The following is a 22,715-nucleotide window of genomic DNA, read 5'->3' on the forward strand; positions in this document are numbered from 1 at the left end:
CACCCAGGGAACAGAATCTGCCCCCAGCCCTGCTCTGTTCCAGGGATGTAGCAGGCACTGAGCCAAGCAAGGTCTGCAGCAGGGCAGGGGGGGACCAGGGAGGCCACGTAGGAAGGGCAAGCTCTGTGCAAATGGCAAAAGAGGTCCCCTGTACCCCGACACAGGGAGGAAGGTTTGGTGTGGGTCAGAGGAGGGACACGGCCCTGGGCCTGATCCAATGGAAAGACACCCTTAAGAATGAATGCGCTTGCTTAGGAAGAGCGGTAACTTAACTGTGGGTAACTAGGCTATTATTAGCCTCTGAGGAAGGAAGGCAAAGCCGAGCAGCTGAGGCAGTTTGTGTTGCTGGGGAATTCGCAGTGTAGGCAGGGAACTGTGCAGCCTGGAAAAACCCCGGTTAGGAGGGAGAGAGACACATGTCCCCACCCAGGAAAGGTGATAGCTGGGGAACCAGCAGCCTGAAAATGGATCCCCTTGCTGGACGACAGAGAGGGGGAATACAGGTGCTGCTGCTCTGAACCGTGGCAAATCAAACTTGTAATCTCGTCAAAAACAGGTATCAAGGTCGTTTGACAGGATCTATTTTCCATAAACCCATGTTGATTGGCAATAATTATATTACCCTCCTTTAATTCATTATTAATCATGTATTAGCCACTCTATTACCTGATAGAGGTCAGACTGACAGGCCTGTAATTACCCGGGTCACTCTGTTTACCCTCTTTAAATACTGGCACAACATTAACTTTCTTCCAGTCTTCTGGAACTTCCCTAGTGCTCCAAGACGTATTGAAAATCAGCATTAACAGTCCAGTGAGAGCTGCAGCCAGCTCTTCTAAAACTCTTGAGTGCAAATTAACCAGATCTGCTGATTTTAAAATGTCTGACATTAGTAGTTGGTGTTTAACACCCTCCAAGAGATACTGGTGGAATGGAAAGAGTGTTATCATATGATATGACATCATCATCACAGAAGCACTGGAGAATAAACACTATAGTTCTGTATGGAACAATGCTATATAGGCCCAGGGCGGGAAAGCATTGGGTAGGACTCTCCAGGCCTTTTCCATCACTAAATTCAAGGGCCTGACCCTCCAGCCTTATTGCGGGTCACACTCCTGTCAACCCTGAAGCCCCATTGCTTCGGACCTGTATAACCCAATTGGAGAGAGGTTCCAGAGAATGGCCTGTAGGGAACAATCCTGCATGGGCTGGGGAGGGAAGGATTGGAATGAGCCAGTTGGCCTTTTCCATCTCTGACTTCTCAGACCCTTGCTGGAGCTTGCAATGGGAGCAGGTTCAGGGTGGTTAGTGGGAAATGATACTGTATCGGTAGCCATCAGTTGCCCAGTAAAATGTGTCATCCTCTCTGAATTTGCTTTAACCGTGAGGAGTGGAAGATGCCTAGAAAAATAGGTAAAGAGGCAAACAAGTCCCTAGTCCCCCTGACTGTCCATCATCCCTGCAGACAACAACGAGCCCACGCTGACGGCACGTATCGTTACTTGTATAATGCACTGGTGAGTCAGCCAAGATGGCCAGTTGAGGGCCTCGGCCACTCAGGGCAAGTGTTCTCTTAGCAGAAGCAGCTTATGGGGCAGCTGCCTTCTTTGCCAAGCTACCAGAGATTGAAGCAGGCACCTCCCCGTGTCACAGCTGGAGGTGCTGAATTAATGGGTAATACAGGGGCCAGGAGGTCTCATAAGGGATTGTCCCAGGGAGCAGAGTGGCCCAAAGGAGGGTACGTTTTGCCTCTTAAGGAAACAGCTGGCTCTGCCTGCGCTGTGCAAATGTATTTTTCTAAGGCCTTGGCGGAATGTCCTGTTCCTGAGGTGAGTGAGGGGACCTCGTCCCAAGACACGGGTGGCCGTAGGGAGGGCTCCTAAGAACTGCTGAGAAAACAGGCCAGGCCACCCAGAAAAGAGCCCCTTGTGGAGTGGAAAGCAGAGGGGCAAATCCATCGGCGGGAAGATGGGTCAGTGCTTTGCGTGAGTGGGAGGCAGCGTCGGACGTAGCCTTGCCATGTGACAGGCCCCACGGGAGTGCTCCATCTGTCAGCCTAACTGCCAGCAGGAGAGTGCCAGGGCAGCCAGAAGCCAACACCATGTGGTGAAATAGTCCCTACAGAGGGAGCAAGCGGCCCAGCTCTGGCCAACAGCGCTGTGTGTGTGGCCGGAGCCGCCGGCCCCAGCACGAGTCTGAGGGGGTGCAGAGGTGGAGCGGCCTGCACCTCTCTTCAATGGCCATCGGAAGTGGTTTGGATGGGTGTGTGGGTGTGAAATAGGAGGCTGTGCATAGAAACGTGTGTGGGGGGGGGGTTACACAGTGAGAGAGAGGATCCAAGGAAAGCACATTAGTGAGGATACAATCTGGCTCTCTCTGCCTTCTAGCGTAATGAGGCATGTTTCCCTCCTCAGCATGAGGCGGAGGGAGATGGAGTTGCTGTGGGTACTCCTGGGCTCAGCAACAGCTGCGTGGCCTTTTATAGGCCTCAGGCTCTCGAGCCGTGGCCCATCGGCCAGCAGTGGCCAGGGCACCACTCCCAGGTAGCCCACGGAGCTGCTTCCATCCCAAAGGCGGAGCAGCTGCCATCTACAACAGAGGCACTTCCTGCAGGCCGTCGCCTGGTGTGGGTCTGGATTAGGCTATCTGGGGCAAAGGCCCCGGGCGCTATTCCATGCCCTGCGTGGCAGCTTCTTGCCTTTCACCGAGGGGTCGTTCTGCAGGGTAGATTAACCCGGCACCAGAGCTGAAGCAGGAGGCAGAACACAAGCTGCACAGTGACCTGGAGAGAGCAGAGCAGTGTTGGCTCTGTCTTACTGCACATGCACACCATGCCCGTCATCTGTCTGTCTAGTGTACTAACGTGGCTTCATCAATAAGCGAACCACACCCCAGACAAGCAGATGGTGCAGGCCCAGGGGGCTGCGTGGGGAGAAGCCCAGGAGGATTAAAATCCTGAGATTGGTCTCTTTTGGTTTATATCAGTCTGCCAATTTCTGTTATCCAAATGCCACTTTCCTCCTGCTGATTCCCCCTCTTCCACCCTGAGATCTGCCTGGAACTCATGGGATTGGCAGACTATGGGGACAACTCCCTCCCCCCCACCTCCCACCCCACCCAACAAAAGAATAAGCTAGAAATTCCCCAGGATGAAACCAGCCAGGCCCCCCTTCCTGCCTTTGCTCACTGCCCCCTGACTTCAGTGGCACGCTTGTCTGATCGGAATGTCAGGATGAGGATCACTGCCCACAGCTGAGAGCAACGTACAGGGCCAGTCCCATTCCCAGTGATCTCAAATGCATGGGTCCCATTAGCTCCCAGGCCCTATATGAACTGATAGCTCAGCATAATTTCCAGTTGGCCAGGTAACCTATGGACACAGAGCTCTAGAAGCAGACTGGAGCAGTAGGAAGGAGCTAACCAGCCTGGCTGATTTACCCTCTGCCATCACGCACAGGGGTTGTTCCCTTGACACATCCTGCCTGGCTCCGTGCTAAGAAGCTGGTCCACTAAGAGCGCCATTGCCTGTTCACACCACTAGTGTCTGGCTCGAAGGGGAATTCTTTTTTTCTTTTCTCCCAGAGATGGAGCTGCCATGAAACTGCAGGAAATGCATGGCTGGTTTGTCAAAGCAGCCTTGAAACATGCGTTCGCTGGCAATCGTGTAGGGAAGGCAGCTTGTACAGAGTTGTTCCTTGAGCTCTTTTGCACACAGTACAATTAACGGCCTTTCTGAAAGCAGGCTTCCCAGCCCTGGAGACCTCTCGCTGGTGCGTTTTCCTCACTGCCCCCGGCCAGTGTGGCTCTACCATATGCCCTGCCATGAGAAGGCAGCTCATGCGTCTCGGAGGCCCATTCAAAGCGAGTGCTTTCGGCTAAGTCAGCCAGTTATTACCAGCTGCAGCAGAGGGGCTTTGGAGGCAGAAGAGTGGCTGCTAGGAAATGGAGTGAGGTCACCCAGTAGCTACTTGTGGCTTTTGGTCACCACAAAGTGGGCAGGGATTAGAACCAGTGACCTGGAGGTGAACATCTCCAGGACCAAGGACCGAGCTGCTCCCGATCCTCCAACATGCGGAGTATGGCCAGTGTGGTGCCATGAGGCTGAGGAATTCGGCACCCACCATTGGGTTGGAATTTCCCACAGGAGTCTAAGGGAGCCAGCTGCCAGCTCCGGTCAAATTCCAGCACCAATTGGAAACCAAACTCCCTTAGTCCCCTTTGAGGTCCCAGCCCTGGCGTTTAATGTGGTTTCAATGACGATGCAGATGATTATCCAGCTCACCAAGGCAGACAGGGTGGTAATGGGCCAAAGTGACACACAGTGAGACTCCACTGCAAGCAAATCAGCTAGAGCAGGGAAGACTGTGGCCCAGAAACCCCAAAGTATCATGCACACATTCTTGTATCAAAGACAAATTCCTTCTGGTCATGTTTGGTATGATCTTCCTGTTGGAAAACAACCCTTGTAAATAGCTCAGTAAATCCGTGCCGGGTGCTGGCGTGTTTCGTTCCCCTTTGCACTTCAGTGCTCACTGGGCTTTGGTTTCCCTGCAAGAACATGACGCGCCGTAATTTGACCATCTCGGGGAAGCTACCCCACAACCACAGAAGGGCACGGAAGCATGGCGCAAAGAATGCCGCAGGTAGCGGGAATTTGATGGAACAGGCAGAAGGGTTTTGGGAGGCCACCGTAGTCAAGTGCCTGCCCAGTTCCATGGCTGGCAGACAGCCAGGGTAAAACCAAAGTTCGCAGATGCATCTCCACTGCTGGCTCAGCAGCTAGAGCCTATTGGCTCCAATGGGCTTTGGATCTTCCTAAAGCTTTCTTAATGCTCTGCAGTGCCCTGGAGGGGAGCCAAGGCAGTTCCCAGTCCTGGCTTCCTCCTCCTACTGGATTTTTGCCCTTTGTTTTACAACAGCGACCCCTCTGACCAGGTGAAGAAACCACAGAAATCAGAGCTGGAAAAGATCGACAAGGTTATCTAGCCTGGCCCGTGGTGGACGGTTTCCATGGTGCATTTACTAATGTTCTGTCCAGGGTGGTTTAAAAAATGAAGCTTCCAAAACTTCTCTTCGGGAGACTGTTCCACAGCCTACATCTCCTCGCTGCCTTCAGAGTCTTCCTAATATTCCACCTAAGCTTTCCTTTTCTTCCCTTAATTTTACCCCATTACTCTTATTTATTCTCTGCTGTATCACGCTAAATCCCTCTTTCTACTTGTGGTCTTTCCCCTTCAAACATGTGCAGACTTGTTTCCTCAGTTTGGCACAGAAAAGCTACAGCAGGAATTCTGTCTGGTTGATTTTGGTCCAAAAGTTGATCCTCCTGGAGTAGGGCTGCCTACATTTGGCTTTTTGCTGTAGGAGGCAAATACCACAACCCTGCTTCATGGTGATGACACTGCCTCCTTCTGGCATGACATCATCCGCATTCCTCCCCAGAGATAGCTGCATTTGCTGGGCAGGGGAATGAACCCTAAAGCACCCAGGGGCTCTGAGCTTTCTGGATGGAAGACACTATATAAATATACAGTATTACTGTGGCACAGAGCATCCTGGAAAACATATAAGTCATGCAGGAATGAGACCCAGTTAGTGAGGAGTGCTGGAAAAGGCATGAATCTGCAAAACCATAAAGTATAGTAAGATCATTTATAAAGCAATCTGCAAAAAAACCCAAGTAACCACAGAAAATGTGGCCTCTAACCCCAAACTATGAGGGCATAAAGGCAAACCTACTGCAGCTGGGAATTCAGAGAGCTGAGCCCAAAGACTTTGAGAGTTTGCTTTGAGCTATTAAGCCTGTCTCTGAGCCAGACCCATAGCCGGGGCGTAATTCACCTGCTGGGCTCTTCACAGCACGCGCAGAATAGCTCAGATCTGACAGCGGGACCGTGCCCGTTCTTCTCACCTTCGCAGCACAAATGCACAGAACCCAGCTGCACAAGGAGCTGGTGCTTGAAGAGAAGGCATCGTCTTCTCCCCTGCAAACAGGAACTCTGGAGGAATGGGGTTGCCTCTAGATCATGACGGAATCTAGGAGGCAACCCTGGAACGGCTTATGTAGAGACGTGATGGTTGTCCATCGCTTAGAGTCCAAGTCAAGACTGGATGTCTTTCTAAGATGTGCTGTAGCTCAGCAGAAGGCAGGGGCTTGATGCAGGAATCATGGGGTGTGGGTCTCTGTTCTAACTCTTGGTCTCCGGAAGCCCAGCTTTGAGGCCTGATTTGAAGACGTTCCCACCACCTACCATTCCAGCGGCGGTCAGGGGGAGCTGAGGGCACTCACCAGCTTTGAGACTCAGACCTTACATGCCTCCAGCTGGGCCTGCTGGACCCGAGCTGAGCAGAGGTGGCGGCGCAGGGGCATGGGGGTTGCGTCTACGACACAGAACAGTGCAGTAGCCGGCATTTAGGCAGACCCATTTTATTTACAGGCTAATGAAACTGAAATCAGGATCTGAGTGCGGCTGGGAAAGCCCTTGTAAAACTTCAGCACTCGGGCAGGGAGGGCTGCAGGGGGTTGAAATGAGACCGAAAGAAACGCGGCTAGATGTCTAAGCCCCGCCTGCCGCTGGGGAAAGCGGAAACAGGAGAAGGGTGATTGGGGAACAGCAGCGTGCAGTTACAATGGCGTGTGAACCCCCTGCCCCCAAACTCAGTTACAATGGTGCGCATACACACACTCCAATGGCACACTGACATTGGCACGCACCCCCCAGTGCAGTTACAACGGCTGCGCCCACACGCACCCCCAACACACAATTACAATGGCAGTGCACACATATACACACTCACCCTCCAATGCAGTTACAATGACTACACACCGGACAATGGCAACGTACACACATGCACACTCCAACTGCAGCACACATACCACTGAAGGCTCAGTTACATTGGCGCACGCGCACACACACATCCAACGCACAACTATAACGGCACCACAGACATACACACTCATACACCCCAATGCACAGTACAGTGGCAGCACACACACACAGACACACTACAGCATAGTTATATTGGGGCACGCGCACACACACTCGCCAATGCACAGTTACAATGGCAGTGTGCATGCGCACACACACACCAAGGTGCAGTTAAAATGGCAGCCCACACACACACTCATACCCACCCACAGACCAAAGTGCAGTTACAGTAAGACACAAACACTCAAGGCACAGTTACAATGGCAGTGTGCACACACACACACACACACACTCCAAGGCACAGTTAGAATGGCAATGCGTGCGCACACACACACACTCTCCAATGCAGAGTTACAATGGCAGTGCACGCACACACACACACACACACACTCCAAGGTACAGTTACAATGGCAGTGCACGCACACACACACACACACACTCACTCCAAGGTACAGTTACAATGGCAGTGCACGCGCACACACACACACACACACACACTCTCCAAGGTACAGTTACAATGGCAGTGCACGCGTGCGCGCACACACACACACACACACACACACTCACTTCAAGGTACAGTTACAATGGCAGTGCACGCGTGCGCGCACACACACACACACACACTCCAAGGTACAGTTACAATGGCAGTGCACGCACACACACACACACTCTCCAAGGTACAGTTACAATGGCAGTGCACGCACACACACACACACTCTCCAAGGCACAGTTACAATGGCAGTGCACGCGTGCGCACACACACACACACACACTCCAAGGTACAGTTACAATGGCAGTGCACGCACACACACACACACTCTCCAAGGCACAGTTACAATGGCAATGTGCACACGCACACACAGAGGACCCTCTTTTGCCATGCTGCTTACAGTGAACTGAGCTGCCCTAGAGACATGCTACCCACTACTGCTCTCCTTCGTCTCTCTCGGCTCCCTGTCTATCTGTAGATTGCGAGGCTCTACAAGGCAAGGGCTGCCCCTGCCCAGATGTTTAGCAAGCACCCAGCACATCAAAGACTGGGCTGTAAAATCCAGCAATAATAAAATGCACTGAAACTAGTTCTGTTTTCTTGCTTTAACTTTAATCCACAGCTATCCAGGGAGATCACTGCTGTCGCTTTGTTGTACCCCAAATTTTTCACTGCAACAATGGGGCTGGAACTCCTGGCTCAAAAGTTCAGGATCCTGACAATGCTGCTAAAGGAGAATCTCCATCAAACTGCAAGCAGAATAGAGCCTATGACACAAAGTTGAGCAGCTCCGATTCTATCCAGAAAAGGGCAGTGATGCACACATCCACAATAGTAAAGGCAAGGAGAGTACAGCCTACAAGAAGGTCATGCTCCCAGCTCATGTAGACCCATGTGGAGGGTCCCTTAGGGAGGCAGGAGAACTGGATTCTAGCCCCCAGTCTGCCATTAACTCAGTGTGTGACTTAGGAGAAAAGTCTCAGAGCGGTAGCCGTGTTAGTCTGTATCCACAAAAACAATGAGGAGTCCGGCGGCACCTTAAAGACTCACAGATTTGTTTGGGCATAAGCATTCGCGGGTAAAAAACCCACTTCTTCAGATGCATGGAGTGAAAATTACAGATACAGGCATTATTATACTGACACATGAAAAGAAGAGAGTTAACTCACAAAAGGACAACCAGTGTTAACAAGGCCAATTCAGACAGGGTGGATGTGGTCCACTCCCAATAATCGATGAGGCGTGTCAATACCAAGAGAGGGGAAAAGGCTATACCCTCCTGGTGCCACGGATCTGCTGCTTCCCTGTTATCCTAACAGGGACTGACTAACAAGAACCTGGCCAGGAGGGGTCACTGCTTGACAAGGACTTGACAAATGCAGAGTCGGGTGTGGCTGAATAGTGGGGGACAGAGCAAGACTAGTGAGGCCACAGGGGGGCGCTAACAAATCGAGAGACACCCCCCCCCCATCTTAGACTCCCAGTTCTGGATGGGAAAACTTTGGAAATCACAAACAATCTCTCGGACAGGGAACCTGTTTCCCAACCAGCCCTGTTCCAGTCTTCAAAGTGAGCACGAAAACGTGGCATTCTTCCCTGCCCACCAAACCTAAACTGGATCCAAATTCTGCAGCTTGGGTCGCTCTCTAAGGAAACCCCCCTGAAAACAGTAACAAAGGAATGTCCAGATCGGTATCCCCGTTGCTGGAGGGGACACTGAGGCACAGAGAGGGAACAGGACCCGGACAAGGTCACAAAGCAAGTTAATGGCAGACCATCATGCTTTCCTGCCCCTGTGCTTGTGTGACACAACTGCCCTCTACAGCAGTGTTTTTCAAACCATGGGTCACGACCCACTACTGGGCCAATGGGAACTGGGCGGGAGGGGCGGTGCCTGCAGGCGAGAATTGTGCGGAGCCATTTGCGCACCTCCACCTAGGAGCCGGACCTGCTGCTGGCCACTTCCGGGGCACAGCACGGTCCGCAGTGCACCCTGGCTGTGCTGCTGACCAGTAGCCAGTGGAGGTAAGTCTGTGCCCCAATCCTCTGCCCCAGCCCTGAGCCGCCCCAAACCTGGAACCCCTTCCTGCACCCCAACCCTCTGACCCAGCCCTGACCCCAGAGCCTGCACCCCAACCCCCTGACCCAGCCCTGAGCCCACCCCAAACCCTGCATCCCTGGCCCCACTCCAGAGCCTGCACCCTCCCAGAGCCCTGACCCCCTCCTGCACCCCAACCCCCTGACCAGCCCTGAGCCCAGAGCCTGCACCCCAACCCCCTGACCCAGCCCTGAGCCCTTCCCGCACCCCAACCCCCTGACCAGCCCTGAGCCCCTCCTGCACCCCAACCCCCTGACCAGCCCTGACCCCCTCCTGCACCCCAACCCCCTGACCAGCCCTGACCCCAGAGCCTGCACCCCAACCCCCTGACCCAGCCCTGAGCCCACCCCAAACCCCGCATCCCTGGCCCCACTCCAGAGCCTGCACCCCCCCAGAGCCCTGACCCCCTCCTGCACCCCAACCCCCTGACCAGCCCTGAGCCCAGAGCCTGCACCCCAACCCCCTGACCCAGCCCTGAGCCCTTCCCGCACCCCAACCCCCTGACCAGCCCTGAGCCCCTCCTGCACCCCAACCCCCTGACCAGCCCTGAGCCCCTCCTGCACCCCAACCCCCTGACCAGCCCTGACCCCAGAGCCTGCACCCCAACCCCCTGACCAGCCCTGAGCCCACCCCAAACCCCTCATCCCCGGCCCCACCCCAGAGCCTGCACCCCCCCAGAGCCCTGCACCCCAACCCCCTGACCCAGCCCTGACCCCAGAGCCTGCACCCCAACCCCCTGACCCAGCCCTGAGCCCACCCCAAACCCCTCATCCCTGGCCCCACCCCAGAGCCTGCAGCCCCCCAGAGCCCTGACCCCCTCCTGCGCCCCAGCCCCCTGACCCAGCCCTGACCCCCTCCTGCGCCCCAACCCCCTGACCCAGCCCTGACCCCCTCCTGCACCCCAACCCCCTCGTCCCCAGTTCCGTTGGGTCACAGGCATCAAGAATTTTCTTCCACTGGGTCCCCAGAAACAAAGGTTGAAACCCCCTGCTCTGCGGGATGGAATCGGACCTGCTCAAGTGCCGGTGATCATGGCGCCCCCTAGTGGACCCAGTTGGCTACAGGCTAAAAGCCATGAAATTAGTGCACCAGCATGAATGTTTTGCACCATATTGTTATCTGGAATAATAATGCAACACTTGACAGCACTTTTCCAACATTAGATAACTAACTAACCCTCACAACTATCTGATGAAGTATCATTAGCCCATCGTAGAAGTGGAGAAACCAAGACTCAGAGGAATTAAGTGAGTGGCCCAATGTCAGAGAGAGCGAGCAGAGACACTAGGAATAGAACCCAGGAGTCCTGACTCCTAAGCCTGCGTTCAGAGCATGCAGCTCTTCAGGGCATGCAACAGTTAAGATGACTCTCCGGAAAAACCACAGGGTCGATGTGAATATAAAAAACCTGACATGACTGAATTCCATGTAGTAAGTTGTTTAAAACTTACCACCGAGTTCAACTATCAGACAAAAGGAAGGACAAAATGTAGCATGAAGAAGAAAAATCCAAAGGGGGAAAAAACCGTATAATAGGGGCTTTGTGCTGCCGTGGTTGTTTCCCATTTAGCTATTGGAAAAGCCAACGGATTATGAAATCCAAGGTATGAAGCCAGCCAGCATATTAGTTAAACAAATAATGGAAGGGCCTAGAGAGCAGATAACAAGGCTGTTTGCAAGCCCGAGCCCCGAGGTGGGACTCACAGCTATTCGAAATGGACTGTGCAAACTGTGCCGGCTCCTTTGATGGGGACGTGTCTCTGAGTCTAGGGGGATGGGTCCAATATTTCAGTGGTTTATTGAATTTCTCCTTCTAGATGGGCCTGTGTTGCATTAGAGACTGGGCCCACACCACCACCCCTGCCCAATCCTGGGGAAGTTCAGATTTGGATCCAAGCGTCCAGGCTGATCTCTGTGTCAATAATAAAGGGCTGAAATGCACCCTGAGATCTAAGTGCCAAGGCAGGTTGGAGCCAGAGTTTATGATTCTGGAGAATATCTGGGTTTCCTTGTTGACACTGGTGAGATTCTACTGTAGATTCAACAACTAGTTGAGTGGGATCCCTGCCCTGGTCGATGGCCAGATTCACTGCCAGGGCAGCTGGGACTTGAACTGGGACCTTACAATCCTTAAGCAGCAGCTCTGCTGGGACAGCCTCTCCCAAGCCACGGTGATAAGCACTGTGCTGCCTTCGCCCCAGCTGGAGAGCCCTCTTCAGCTCCCTTTCTCACTATCCCGTACAGGTACGCTGAGCAAGTCTGCTGAGCAATCCCCCTGAGCCTGGAAGCCAGACTCGCTGGGCTAAATCCAGCCCTGGTGTAACTCCAGGGAGAGACAAGGATGACTCTGACCCACCTGTGTGTTCATCGTGCATGTTGCAGCAGCACAGACCTGACCCGGGAAGCACGTGTTCCCATAACTCCAGGAGGAGCCAAAAGGAGAGTTCCACCTTGGTTGAGCCAACTGGAGTTGGGTTGGTAGAGACAGAGCCAGCCCCACACCCTGCAGCTGCCTTTAGTCGAGTAGCCAAAGGCAGACCAAGATCCAGTGGCTGGGAAGTGGGAATATTCTTATTGGAAATAAGGTACCGGGAGGGTGATTAACCGCTGGAACCGCTGCCAAGGGCCAGGGTTCTCCATCACTTGGAGTCGGACGTTCTTCTGAAAGATCTGCTCTAGCTCAGCCAGGCTTGCTGCAGGAATCGCTGAGTGAAACTCTCTGGCCCGTGGTTTGCGGGTGGTCAGACCGGACGACCCAAATGGTCCCATCTGGCCTCACAATCTATCAGATAATTGGGATCTGAATTTCCTGGCTCTTCCGAAACCCCAGGACTTTTAGCAATAAAACCTGCCCGGGTACCTACCAAAGCGCCCTCCAGGGCAAAGACAGCGGCCGCTCCGGTGCGCTCCAGCGGCTCCATGCGGCGCCTCCAGCGACGGCGGCGGAAGGTGTCCGTCTTGCGGTAGTTGAGGTGGAACTTCCAGCCAAAGAGAGAGGCGTATTCCCAGCCCTCACCTTCCACCTCCTCCTGCTTGTGCTGCGTGGGGGCAGAGAGCAGGGGAATCACAGCGCTGCAAGGAAGGTCTGGCTGCAGGGGGACAGATCCGCTCCCCAGCCCCCTCCTGGTTAACGCTGATGCCAGGAGCCGGACTGACCTCTGGAGAGTGGTTTCAAGTACTCACAGAGCAGGCCCAGGACAAGCAGCCACAGGGCAAGCTTCCCCCATGCTCCCACTGAGCTGCCCCATCCCCCCAGACCCATTCATCACTGGTAGTTAGAACGGGTGCCCCATTGGTCCAGTTGCTGGTGGTTCTTTGACGTTGATCAGGAACTGTGCTGAGACCCCCAGATTAATCTGACGGCACTGCAGAGCCATCCAGAGGACAGGCTTTCATTCACTACCATCTCCTTTGCACCCCAAAGAGGGATAATTTACTCACCACTGATGTGTAGCTACCTCTGGGGTGAAACAAGGCCACTGTTTACTTAGGCCCAGATCTTCAGAGGTATTTAGGAGCCTAACTCCCATTGATTTAAATGGCAACTAAGTGCCTAAATACCTTCGAGGAGCTGGGTCTTAGCCTGTAAGCTCTGGATGGCAAAGACCATCTGTTCATTGTAAGTGTGTACAGCGCCTAGCGCAATGGGTCCCCGACCCTGGACTGGGGTCTTTAGACCTGGCCCCACTACACATAATAAATACGCCCAGTCAGTGTTTCACACCACTCCTAGGAGCAGTGGGGACGAGAGAGAGAAGATCATCTGCACTTGACACTGCAGGGGAACTGAGCTAGGCAGAAAGTAACTGAGCCCCATTCTAATGTTGCCAAAGTCAGCTAACACCCTGATTCTTACCACAGGCCTGCCAAGCGCTTCGCTTCACGGCTCATCTGACACAGAGCAGGAGCTCAGCTCCGACTCGAGGGGAAGGGCACCACCTACCGAGTCCCCCGCAGCACCCTGTTTTCCTTGGAGGTCTCCCCTCCAAGCTGGGGAGCCTGGGGGAGCTGCCGCAGTTGCAGGCCAAGGCACTGTGACTACAGACTTTCCCACTGTAAAGGAAAAAAAGTCTCTCTTCTCGCTGCCCACATCCCCCATGTTTCTCTGCCTGAATCGAATACTTCAGAGCTTGACAGTATGGTTCCTTCCCTGCCAGTGAGCAGGGGGCTCCTGACGGGTCCTCGCTGGTAAACATGGTAGATTCCTTCTCCCTAGACCCTCTGCACTGGATTTACACTGAGATGGACAGCGGGGCAGAACTGGTCATGGGAGCTGGAGGCTCCCAACTCTCGGTCACTGTTTCACATATGGCCAGGGATCAGAAAGTCCTTCCCATGTGACAGGCCTGTAAAATGCGTCAGGCAACTCAGTTCCCTGCCCAGCGAATCTGAGCTCCTTGGAGGATCGACCGGACCCTGGAGACAAGTCCCCCTCTCTTCGGATTACAGCTAAGGCCTGGGGTGGGGGGCGGGTGAAGCTCTGCCTGTCTTCTGGATAAGGAGACGACATCGGCATCCACTGTAATGTCATCACTCGTGTATCTGTATGGTGGTAGGAGCCGGCTGAGATCAGGCCCCGCTGTGCTGGGAGCTGGACAAACACATGGCTATAGACAGTCCCTGCCCCAATGAGTTTCCAATCTAAACAGACAAAGGCAGGATTCCTATCCCACTTCGCCAGAGGGAGAGCGGGGGGTGGAGAGAGCCTAAGCGACTTGCCCAAGGACCCCCAGGAGGCGTGTGGCAGAGCTCCTTTCACCAGCACCGAGTTCTCTTCATCCAATACTAAGGGAGCAGGCCCTTCCCCTGCGGGACTGGCTGGCAGAGCTTAGGTGCCCTGGGATGATTTCAGAGGCTGCCGTGCCATGTCGCTATCCTATCGGAGCCTCTGGAAAGCCACAGGGGCCTGATCACCCGCTGTGCCGTGGTCTGGCGGTCAGGTCTCCCTGCATGTTCTAGTGAAAGAGGACAAGAGAAAATCTTGGGGGAGTTTGACTGTCACAAGCCTCCAGGCTGCAGCTGTTTCAACTGCATTCCTGGGCCAATGGCGACACCTAGCGGGGAGCAGCGAGACAGCGGGATGCTGGGAGTATTTCAGAAATGAGGCAGGGAGGTGGAAACCCAGCCCTGGGCAACGCTGCTGGCACAAAGCCTGGATCCCCCATGCCCATAGGGTCCGATCTCCGGCCGTTAATGTACGGGCTAAATGGGCTCCAGTGGCGTCTAAATCCTTGTGCTAGCCTCTCTGCTCAGCTGAAAACGGAGGCACGCCGACCTGGCAGCTATTCCTGCAAATCTGACCCTGGACCTCTCTTCTGCGATTGCCCTATCTGTGCAGCGGGGGACAACAACCCTGACCCACCTCAATGGGGACTGGAATAACTGGCCTTTGTCAGCTGCTCAGAGACAATGGGCCGGCTCCTCAGCTGGAGTGAATTGGAGGAGCACCATCATCTTCAGCTGAGCAACACCAGCTGGGGACCTGCCCCATTGACTCCAATGGAGCTACGGCCGACTGACACCAGCTGGGGACCTGCCCATTGACTCCAATGGAGCTACGGCCGACTGACACCAGCTGGGGACCTGCCCCATTGACTCCAATGGAGCTACAGACGACTGACACCAGCTGGGGACCTGCCCATTGACTCCAATGGAGCTACGGACGACTGACACCAGCTGGGGACCTGCCCCATTGACTCCAATGGAGCTACGGACGACTGACACCAGCTGGGGACCTGCCCCATTGACTCCAATGGAGCTACGGACGACTGACACCAGCTGGCGACCTGCCCCATTGACTCCAATGGAGCTACGGACGACTGACACCAGCTGGGGACCTGCCCCATTGACTCCAATGGAGCTACGGACGACTGACACCAGCTGGGGACCTGCCCCATTGACTCCAATGGAGCTACGGACGACTGACACCAGCTGGGGACCTGCCCCATTGACTCCAATGGAGCTACGGCCGACTGACACCAGCTGGGGACCTGCCCCATTAATTAGTAATAAAACAACAGCAATAACCTCACAATTGTTCCTATTGTGTCAGTGTCCCAGGTGCTTCTGAGGCTGAGGGGAAGCCAAGGTCCCTGCCCAGAAAAGCATACCATCCAAGGGCCAAATTCTCTCCCCCTACGCAGGTAGAGTCATACCCCACCCCAGAAGTCATACTATGTAGCTCTCAAACAGGGCTTTCCATCAGACCTCAAAGTGCTTTGGAAAGGAGGTCAGTAGCATCACCCCCATTTTACAGACTGTGAACCTGAGGCAAAGCGACTTGCCCAAGGTCACCCAGCAGCCCAGTGGCAGAGCTGGGAACAGAGCAACACCAATGGACCCCATTTAGGGATCTGGCCCTAGGTATTATTCTCTGAGATCTCCATACCTTTTTCAGAGCCTCCATCTGCTTAAGGTCCCTCCTGCGGAGCCGCACCCACCGCCGGCGCCGGCTAGTGTGGTACATCTTCTCTGCTGGCACCCAGGCCTTGGGCTTGCGGTCTGGCGGGATAGCGATGCCGTACTCCCAGCCTCAGAGTAAAGGAGATACCAGGGTGAACGCGGGGATCGGGCAGCTGCCTTTGCATCTAACCCCTAAGTCATTGCAGACACTTTCAAAATCAATTTCAGTTGGGGTTTTCCTAAATAGCAAAGCTCGCTTTCCAGAACCTGCCTGCAACATGCTTTGAAAGCGTGTGTCACTTCCCCCTCGAGTGGCTGGCCACACGGAGAATAGCAGCCTACTACTGCTGCCGGATGCCAGAGTTACCCCTTTAGCTCAAGTGCTAGAAGCTCCGTGCTTTGGACCAGATGGCCCTGGGTGCACATGCCCTACTGCTGATGCATGCAGGGGGCTGCTCTGTGGACATTCAGCTCTAGGGTGGGACCTTAGAACAAATCCCTCTAGGGAATCCAGATGGTTCCCAGCATTTCTAGTCATTTGTCCCGGCTGGTTTGCAGTCCCCCTTTGTCCATCTGGGAGGGCTTAGTGGTTAATGTGCTGGTCTTGAACTCCAGTGAGGTGTCCCAGTGCTGCCTCAAGACCCACTCACAGCAGCTTTGGTTTGACTGCCAGGTTAAGTAATCTGATGGCCTCTTCAATAAGAAAGTATGTGATGGGGTGCCTACCCCTTCCTGTGGGAGCACACTACCCAGCTGACTGCTTCGCAGGATCAGGAAGCTGAGATCCAGCCCAGTTGCATCTCACCCTCCTCCTAGTAACCCCTTGTGTCCCTACACATTCCTTTCCTCCTTGGCATTCACACCCTTCCAAGGCTCAGCAGCCATGGGCATGTTCCCCCTTTTAGCTTGGCTCTGTCAAAGCAGCGGCAGTCCCTTTAGGGGACTTTTGTTGCTCTCTCTCCCGCTTGTCGGTATCTTTCTGGTGAGGAATCCCATCTATGGCTGTGCTAGGAATCTGCTGGCCTCTTCTACGCTGGCCCCTTTCCCATTGCTGGTCCAGCACGAACAGAGGGGTAAAAACGCCTTCGCCCTGCCAGCACGGGCGCTTCCATCCCTGCTAACATCAGCAGAGCAGTCCTCGTGCTAGACTGATGGGGGAAAAGAACTCCCAGCACAGATGCATCCCGGGATCCATCAGCTCCCACGGACGTGAATGGAAGCACTGCAGTGGGGCACCAGGGTAGACCCACGTAGCGAGGGAGGGAATGTTTTTGTCACTCTCGTGGACAAAGGGGGACAGATAGACTGGGATGGGGAAGCTGGGTCCAGGGCTCCTCCCTGGAGAGGCTATGGCCATGGTGGGCAGAGTAAAGGGGGATGGGAGGAAGCTGAAATATATATAAGGTTCTGGCATACCTCTCTCATCAACCGCTCGGTTGAGATCCGTGTCCCATTCCACATCTTCCCATTTCCATCCTGGGGGACACTCGATCTCTTCCTTAGGAAGCACTTTCTCCCCGTTCTGGAAGACACGGGGAGCGTTTACTGAGCAATACCTGGCCTATGAGTGCGCCCACAGCCCACACTGACTTCCAAGATGGCTAGTGACAAAGCCTGACTCGTATCAGTTCTGCTTCTGGCCTGTGAGTCCTCTGGAGCATAGAGCACCCAGCGCCAGGCCCCATCTAGCTGCTTTGTAAATAGTACCTACAGATGGAAATGCTGCAATAGCTCCATTGTTTGAGTTGTGCTGAGACTCCCAGCAGGGACTCACTTGCTCTGCGAGATATGGACCAATGAGACAGGGAGCCCTCCCCAAACGGACAGCCCTTGGCCGGACAGTGCAGAATGGGTTCCCTGAGAATGCACAAGGGGATCTGCTGATCAGCGGATGAGCTGCAGTCATCTCCTGACGACCCCTCTGTGAAATGGTTTCAGTGAATCTAAACTTTTTTTTCGGATCCCTCTGAGCAAATACATTCCTGAAGTCTGAGATGTGAAAACTGACTCATTTGTAGGTGATTCCAAAATCTAAGCCACAGGCTACTTTTTCACTCGGTTCATGTGGGCGTGATTTGACTGACACTATTAATAAATAACCTGGCTCTTTTCACCAATAGATCTCAAAACACTCTACAAAGCAAGCCAGTATCATTAGCCTCATATGGTAGGTGGGGAAACTGAGGCACGGAGTGGGGAAGTGGCTTGCCCAGGGGCACCCAGCTGGCCAGTGGCAGAGCCAGGAACAGAATCCCAGGACAATCAGGGGGGTTCCCTCAGTCTCCAGCGAGGGACGTTCTCACCACATCCGTGTAGGCGTCAGCCATGTGGATCCACTGGCCCCCAGGAAGCCGGACTTGATTCTCAAACACTTCCTCTACAAAGCTCATGTGACCGGCGTCCGTGTCATAAAGTAACCTGCATCCAGGGAGGATGAGAGGGAAAGAAAAGTGACTGAGAGCTCCCCCGCATTGCCTCCACAAACTCTCGTCCTTTCAGCCAGCTGCTGCCTCCTAGATCCCAGCCCGTTACCCACAGAACGGAAAATGCTCACCGAGGCCACTGAGCAGATGCCTAGGAAATACAGCTAGATTGTTGACTACTCTAGTTATAGCTGTTTCCAAAGCAGACATGAGCCTGAACTACAGGATCCCTGCTGCTGTTCCAGCCGGACACACTATTCCAGCTGGATTCGCTTCTTGTGTGAACCTGTGTTGCAGTGCACCATTCAACAGCTGCCATGTCCCACCCCAGAGGTGGCTGCATTTCCATGGTGGGTGAAGTAACACCCACTTATACAGGGCCACTGTCTCCTGGAAGAGAGCTCTGAGACGTCTGAAATACCATGGATCGTGATCCCATTGCCTGGAGGCCCCAGGCTGTGGGAAAGTGGTGCAAAGGGATCTCCCAGCCCTGTGCAGTAGACAGCTGAGCTCTCTAATGCCGCTGTCTATGGAAGTATGGGACAGGTGGAGTTCACAGATTCCGAGGCCAGAAGGGACCACTGTAATCATCCAGTCTGACCTCAAGACATGGGTGAGGTGGGTCAGGATCAAAGGCCACGGCTTATCCCCTTGAGCCCTATCCAGCTGCAGACCAGGGCAACGGACAGACCAGTGGGTACCAGGACCAGGCCTGTGGGTATGTGCAATGAATGGATCCACTGGCCACCAAGCCAGCACGGGCCACTCTTGTGGCTCTTGGGCTGCAGAAGTTCCTCGCAACCTGCTTCCAGGTCCAGCCCCTCCAATCCCCCAGGTAGGTCCCACACCCAAAGTTCTTTTACTTGGGCTCTGCACTGGGGGCCAGCAGTTTGTTAGCTTGGAAGCTCTTTTCAGCAGGGACCATCTTTTTTGTCTGTGTTTGTACAGCTCCTAGCACGACAGGGGGCCTGGTCCACACCGGGGGCTGAGAGATGCTACTGCAATACAAATCATCTTGACTGAATAGTTTAGGAAGCGCATGGAATTCTCAACGCATGTGTCTGACAAAGTGGGTATTCACCCACGAAAGCTCATGCTCCAATACGTCTGTTAGTCTACAAGGTGCCACAGGACTCTTTGCTGCTTTTACAGATCCAGACTAACATGGCTACCCCTCTGATACAAGGTACCACAGGACTCTTTGTCGCTTTTTACATGTCCCTAGGTGTTTATGGGCCGTTAGATGAAACATCTTGTAAGTGACAAATGCTATTTAAACAGAGAGCTCCCGTGCCCCTTGCTGAGGGACAGATTCATAGATTCGAAGGCCAGAAGAGTCCACTGTGATCATCTAGTCTGACCTTCTGTGCAACACAGGCCAGAGAACTTCCCCACGATAATTCCCAGAGCACAGCTTGATTTAAAAATTATCAGTGATGGAGAACTGGTAAACTGGTAAATGTTCCAATGGTTAATTACCCTCACTGTTAAAAATATGCACCTTGCTTCTGAATTTGCCTCGTCTCAGCTTGCAGACATTGGACCTTGTTAAACCTTTGTCTGCTAGACTGAAAATCCCATTATCAAATATTTGTTCCCCTGCAAGTACTTATAAACAGGATCAAATCACCCCTTATTTGTTCTTTGTTAGGCTAAGCAGATTGAGCTCCTTGAATCTACTACTATAAGGCAGGTTTTCTTTAATCATTCTCATGGCTCTTCTCTGAACCCTCTACAGTTGACCAACATCCTCCTTGAGTTGTGGGCACCAAGATAACATCAAGCGATCTACTCACGTCTTCTCCGGGCTGATGAACCAGTCCCCGGCCCATGTCCAGCCGACGGAGGGACGGAAACTGTCCTTAGGCAGTTTGATTTTGCCGGTCACATCGCTGTATTTGGGGTAGGTCAGGCCAGTCGTCCCCCAGTTCCCAACCAGCGCCAGCTTTACCTGGTTCTCATACTTAAGACATTGAAATGAGAGACACTTTCAGGATAACAGTTGGGTTGACGGGAACAGCGAGAACATGGAAAGAGACCCCCAGAGACCAGCTACTTGGGAGTAAATTTATTACACAGGGAAGAGCATTCCATCACAGAGGCACTTTGAGGGATATCCTCGAAGGAGTGGCCTGAGAAGCCGACTCCATGCAGGCCACCAAAGAGCATGGCCGTGATCTTCAGTGGCTGTTGACATGAGCGAGATTTGAATTAGTGACCCAGAAGTGAAGGACCCAACCCCCTTCTCCAGTCCCCTGGCTCAGGGTCTGCTTGGAATGACTGTGTTTACAGCTGAACTGTGACTGTCCTCCTCTGCACCGACTCGCCACAGAGCCCTGAATTCACTTCCTTCTGGGGCAGAACGCTTACCTGCCACATTAGCGCCCCTAGCGGGAAGAAGGGGGAGGACTCAAGGATCCAAAACTCAGTGCCAACCTAAGTTCCCTGTAAACTGCGCGGCCGCATGACTGCGCAGCAGCCTATTAAGTGCCGGGCAGGGCTCAGGGAACCCAGCCCTGGCAGACCTGCCATGGACAGTGGACAGGCGCCCCTCCCCCAGCCTGAAACCAGGCCCAGCCTGGACCTGCCCTGGCCAGGGGAGAGGTGCCCTGGCCCACCATAGCGGGAAGAGGTGCCTCTCCTCTCCCCCCAGCCCAGGTGCTGCTGTGGAGAGAGCGAGCTAGGTGGAGTCCTCTCTCCCTGCTGTAGCCCTGGGGCAGCCTGCACCTGAAACCCTTCATCCCCAGCCCCACTCCAGAGCCCACACCCCCAGCCAGAGCCCTCATCCCCCCATACCCCAACCCTCTGCCCCCTCCCACACCCCCAGCCAGAGCCCTCATCCCCCCATACCCCAACCCTCTGCCCCCTCCCACACCCCCCGCCAGAGCCCTCATCCCCCCATACCCCAACCCTCGGCCCCCTCCCACACCCCCAGCCAGAGCCCTCATCCCCCCATACCCCAACCCTCTGCCCCCTCCCACACCCCCAGCCAGAGCCCTCATCCCCCCATACCCCAACCCTCTGCCCCCTCCCACACACCGAACCCCTCGGCCCCACCCCGCCACATGAATTCTGTTATGTACGCCAACATGGAGGTGACGTGTGACACATCACCTCCATCTTGGTGCACATGACAAAATTCATTCCGCACAGGGTGGGAAAAGTTAGAGGGAACACTGGTGTCCACTCACGGTTTCTGCAAAGACGGAGAGCTTCCCTTCCGCGTACTTGTTAAACTCCTTCTCGTCTACAGCCAGCCCAAACCAGAGCTGAACCCGCACCTGGGCCGGGATCTTGGGGCCCATCGCCGCTTCCTGTGGGTACTGCCAAAGAAAGGGAACCCAATTAATAGCCGCAGGGCAGCGGCTGCCCGTTAAAGGTAAGGGCTTCTCAGGGCTACACCCATCCAATAAGGATGAGAGAAGGTGGAAGCAGAGCCCTACTCACTCCTGTGCAGCCAATGACATGGCCACGCAGGCATGGAAAGGAGTGTGTGGTGTGACCTATAGTGGCTGCACTGCCTAGAACCCGCACTCGGACACCAGAACCCCACGCTGCCCCGACACGCTGTGCCCTGTTAGGGATCAGGGCTTGTGGCAAAGCCAATCTCCAGGCAACCTAATGAGAGCAGCTGGCTTATAGTCAGTTGCCTGATTGGCTCCACCTGTCAGCAGACCAGGGCTTAAGCCCAGCAGCAGTTCAGTGGGTGCTCAAAGTACTTGCCCGCTGCTGCACCTGCGTTACTCCAGATAACCCAGTCCTGCCCTTCGGCTCTGACCCCTGACTTCGGCTCTTACCCCGGGCTCCTATTTCTGCTCCAACCACTGGGCCTGACTCCTGCTCCAACCACTGGGCACGACTGCCCCACATCCCGGTCTCTGCCATGCCCGGTTCCTACTCTCCAGAGAGCAGTGGCAGCCTACTACCGAAAAACAAGCTGGTGCTGGTGCTCCAGATTTTTGTGCCTAGGATGCTCAGCTCCCTCCATCCTTTAGCTGGGGTAGTGCCCACACTGGGCAGGGGGCTGCATGCACGGAGGGGAGGGGAGCTGCCTGCCCATGGCCCAAAGAGCTTACAGTCTACAGGTAAAGGGGGCAGGCAAAGGGAAACTGAGGCAGAGAAAGGGGTGGGGGAGAGTGAGGCTGGGCAGCTGAAGGGTGACCATGGCAGGCAAGGGGTAGGAAGAAGGTGGGGTCCAGGAGCCAATGACAATGCAGCAAAAATGATTAGGGGGCTGGAGCACATGACTTATAAGGAGAGGCTGAGGGAACAGGGATTGTTTACTCTGCAGAAGAGAAGAGTGAGGAGGGATTTCATAGCTGCTTTCAACTACCCGAAGAGGGGTTCCAAAGAGGATGGATCTAGACTGT

General features: G+C 54.3%; 1 protein-coding gene across 7 annotated transcripts in view; it reads right to left on the minus strand.

Moving 5' to 3' along the window:
- The window catches only part of DYSF (dysferlin), a 288,276-nt gene that overhangs the window by 131,927 nt on the left and 133,634 nt on the right, over positions 1–22,715 (minus strand). For all 7 annotated transcript variants that reach the window (XM_045018205.1, XM_045018204.1, XM_045018206.1 and 4 more), the window contains exons 24-29: positions 21,537–21,668; positions 20,142–20,308; positions 18,226–18,340; positions 17,339–17,444; positions 15,909–16,051; positions 12,385–12,558 (exon numbers count right to left, since the gene is read on the minus strand). In XM_045018205.1, the coding sequence (XP_044874140.1) occupies positions 12,385–12,558; positions 15,909–16,051; positions 17,339–17,444; positions 18,226–18,340; positions 20,142–20,308; positions 21,537–21,668 (837 nt within the window). The remainder of the gene's footprint in view (positions 1–12,384; positions 12,559–15,908; positions 16,052–17,338; positions 17,445–18,225; positions 18,341–20,141; positions 20,309–21,536; positions 21,669–22,715) is intronic.

Source organism: Mauremys mutica, chromosome 5, assembly GCF_020497125.1.
Source record: "Mauremys mutica isolate MM-2020 ecotype Southern chromosome 5, ASM2049712v1, whole genome shotgun sequence".
Lineage (NCBI taxonomy): Eukaryota > Metazoa > Chordata > Testudines > Geoemydidae > Mauremys > Mauremys mutica.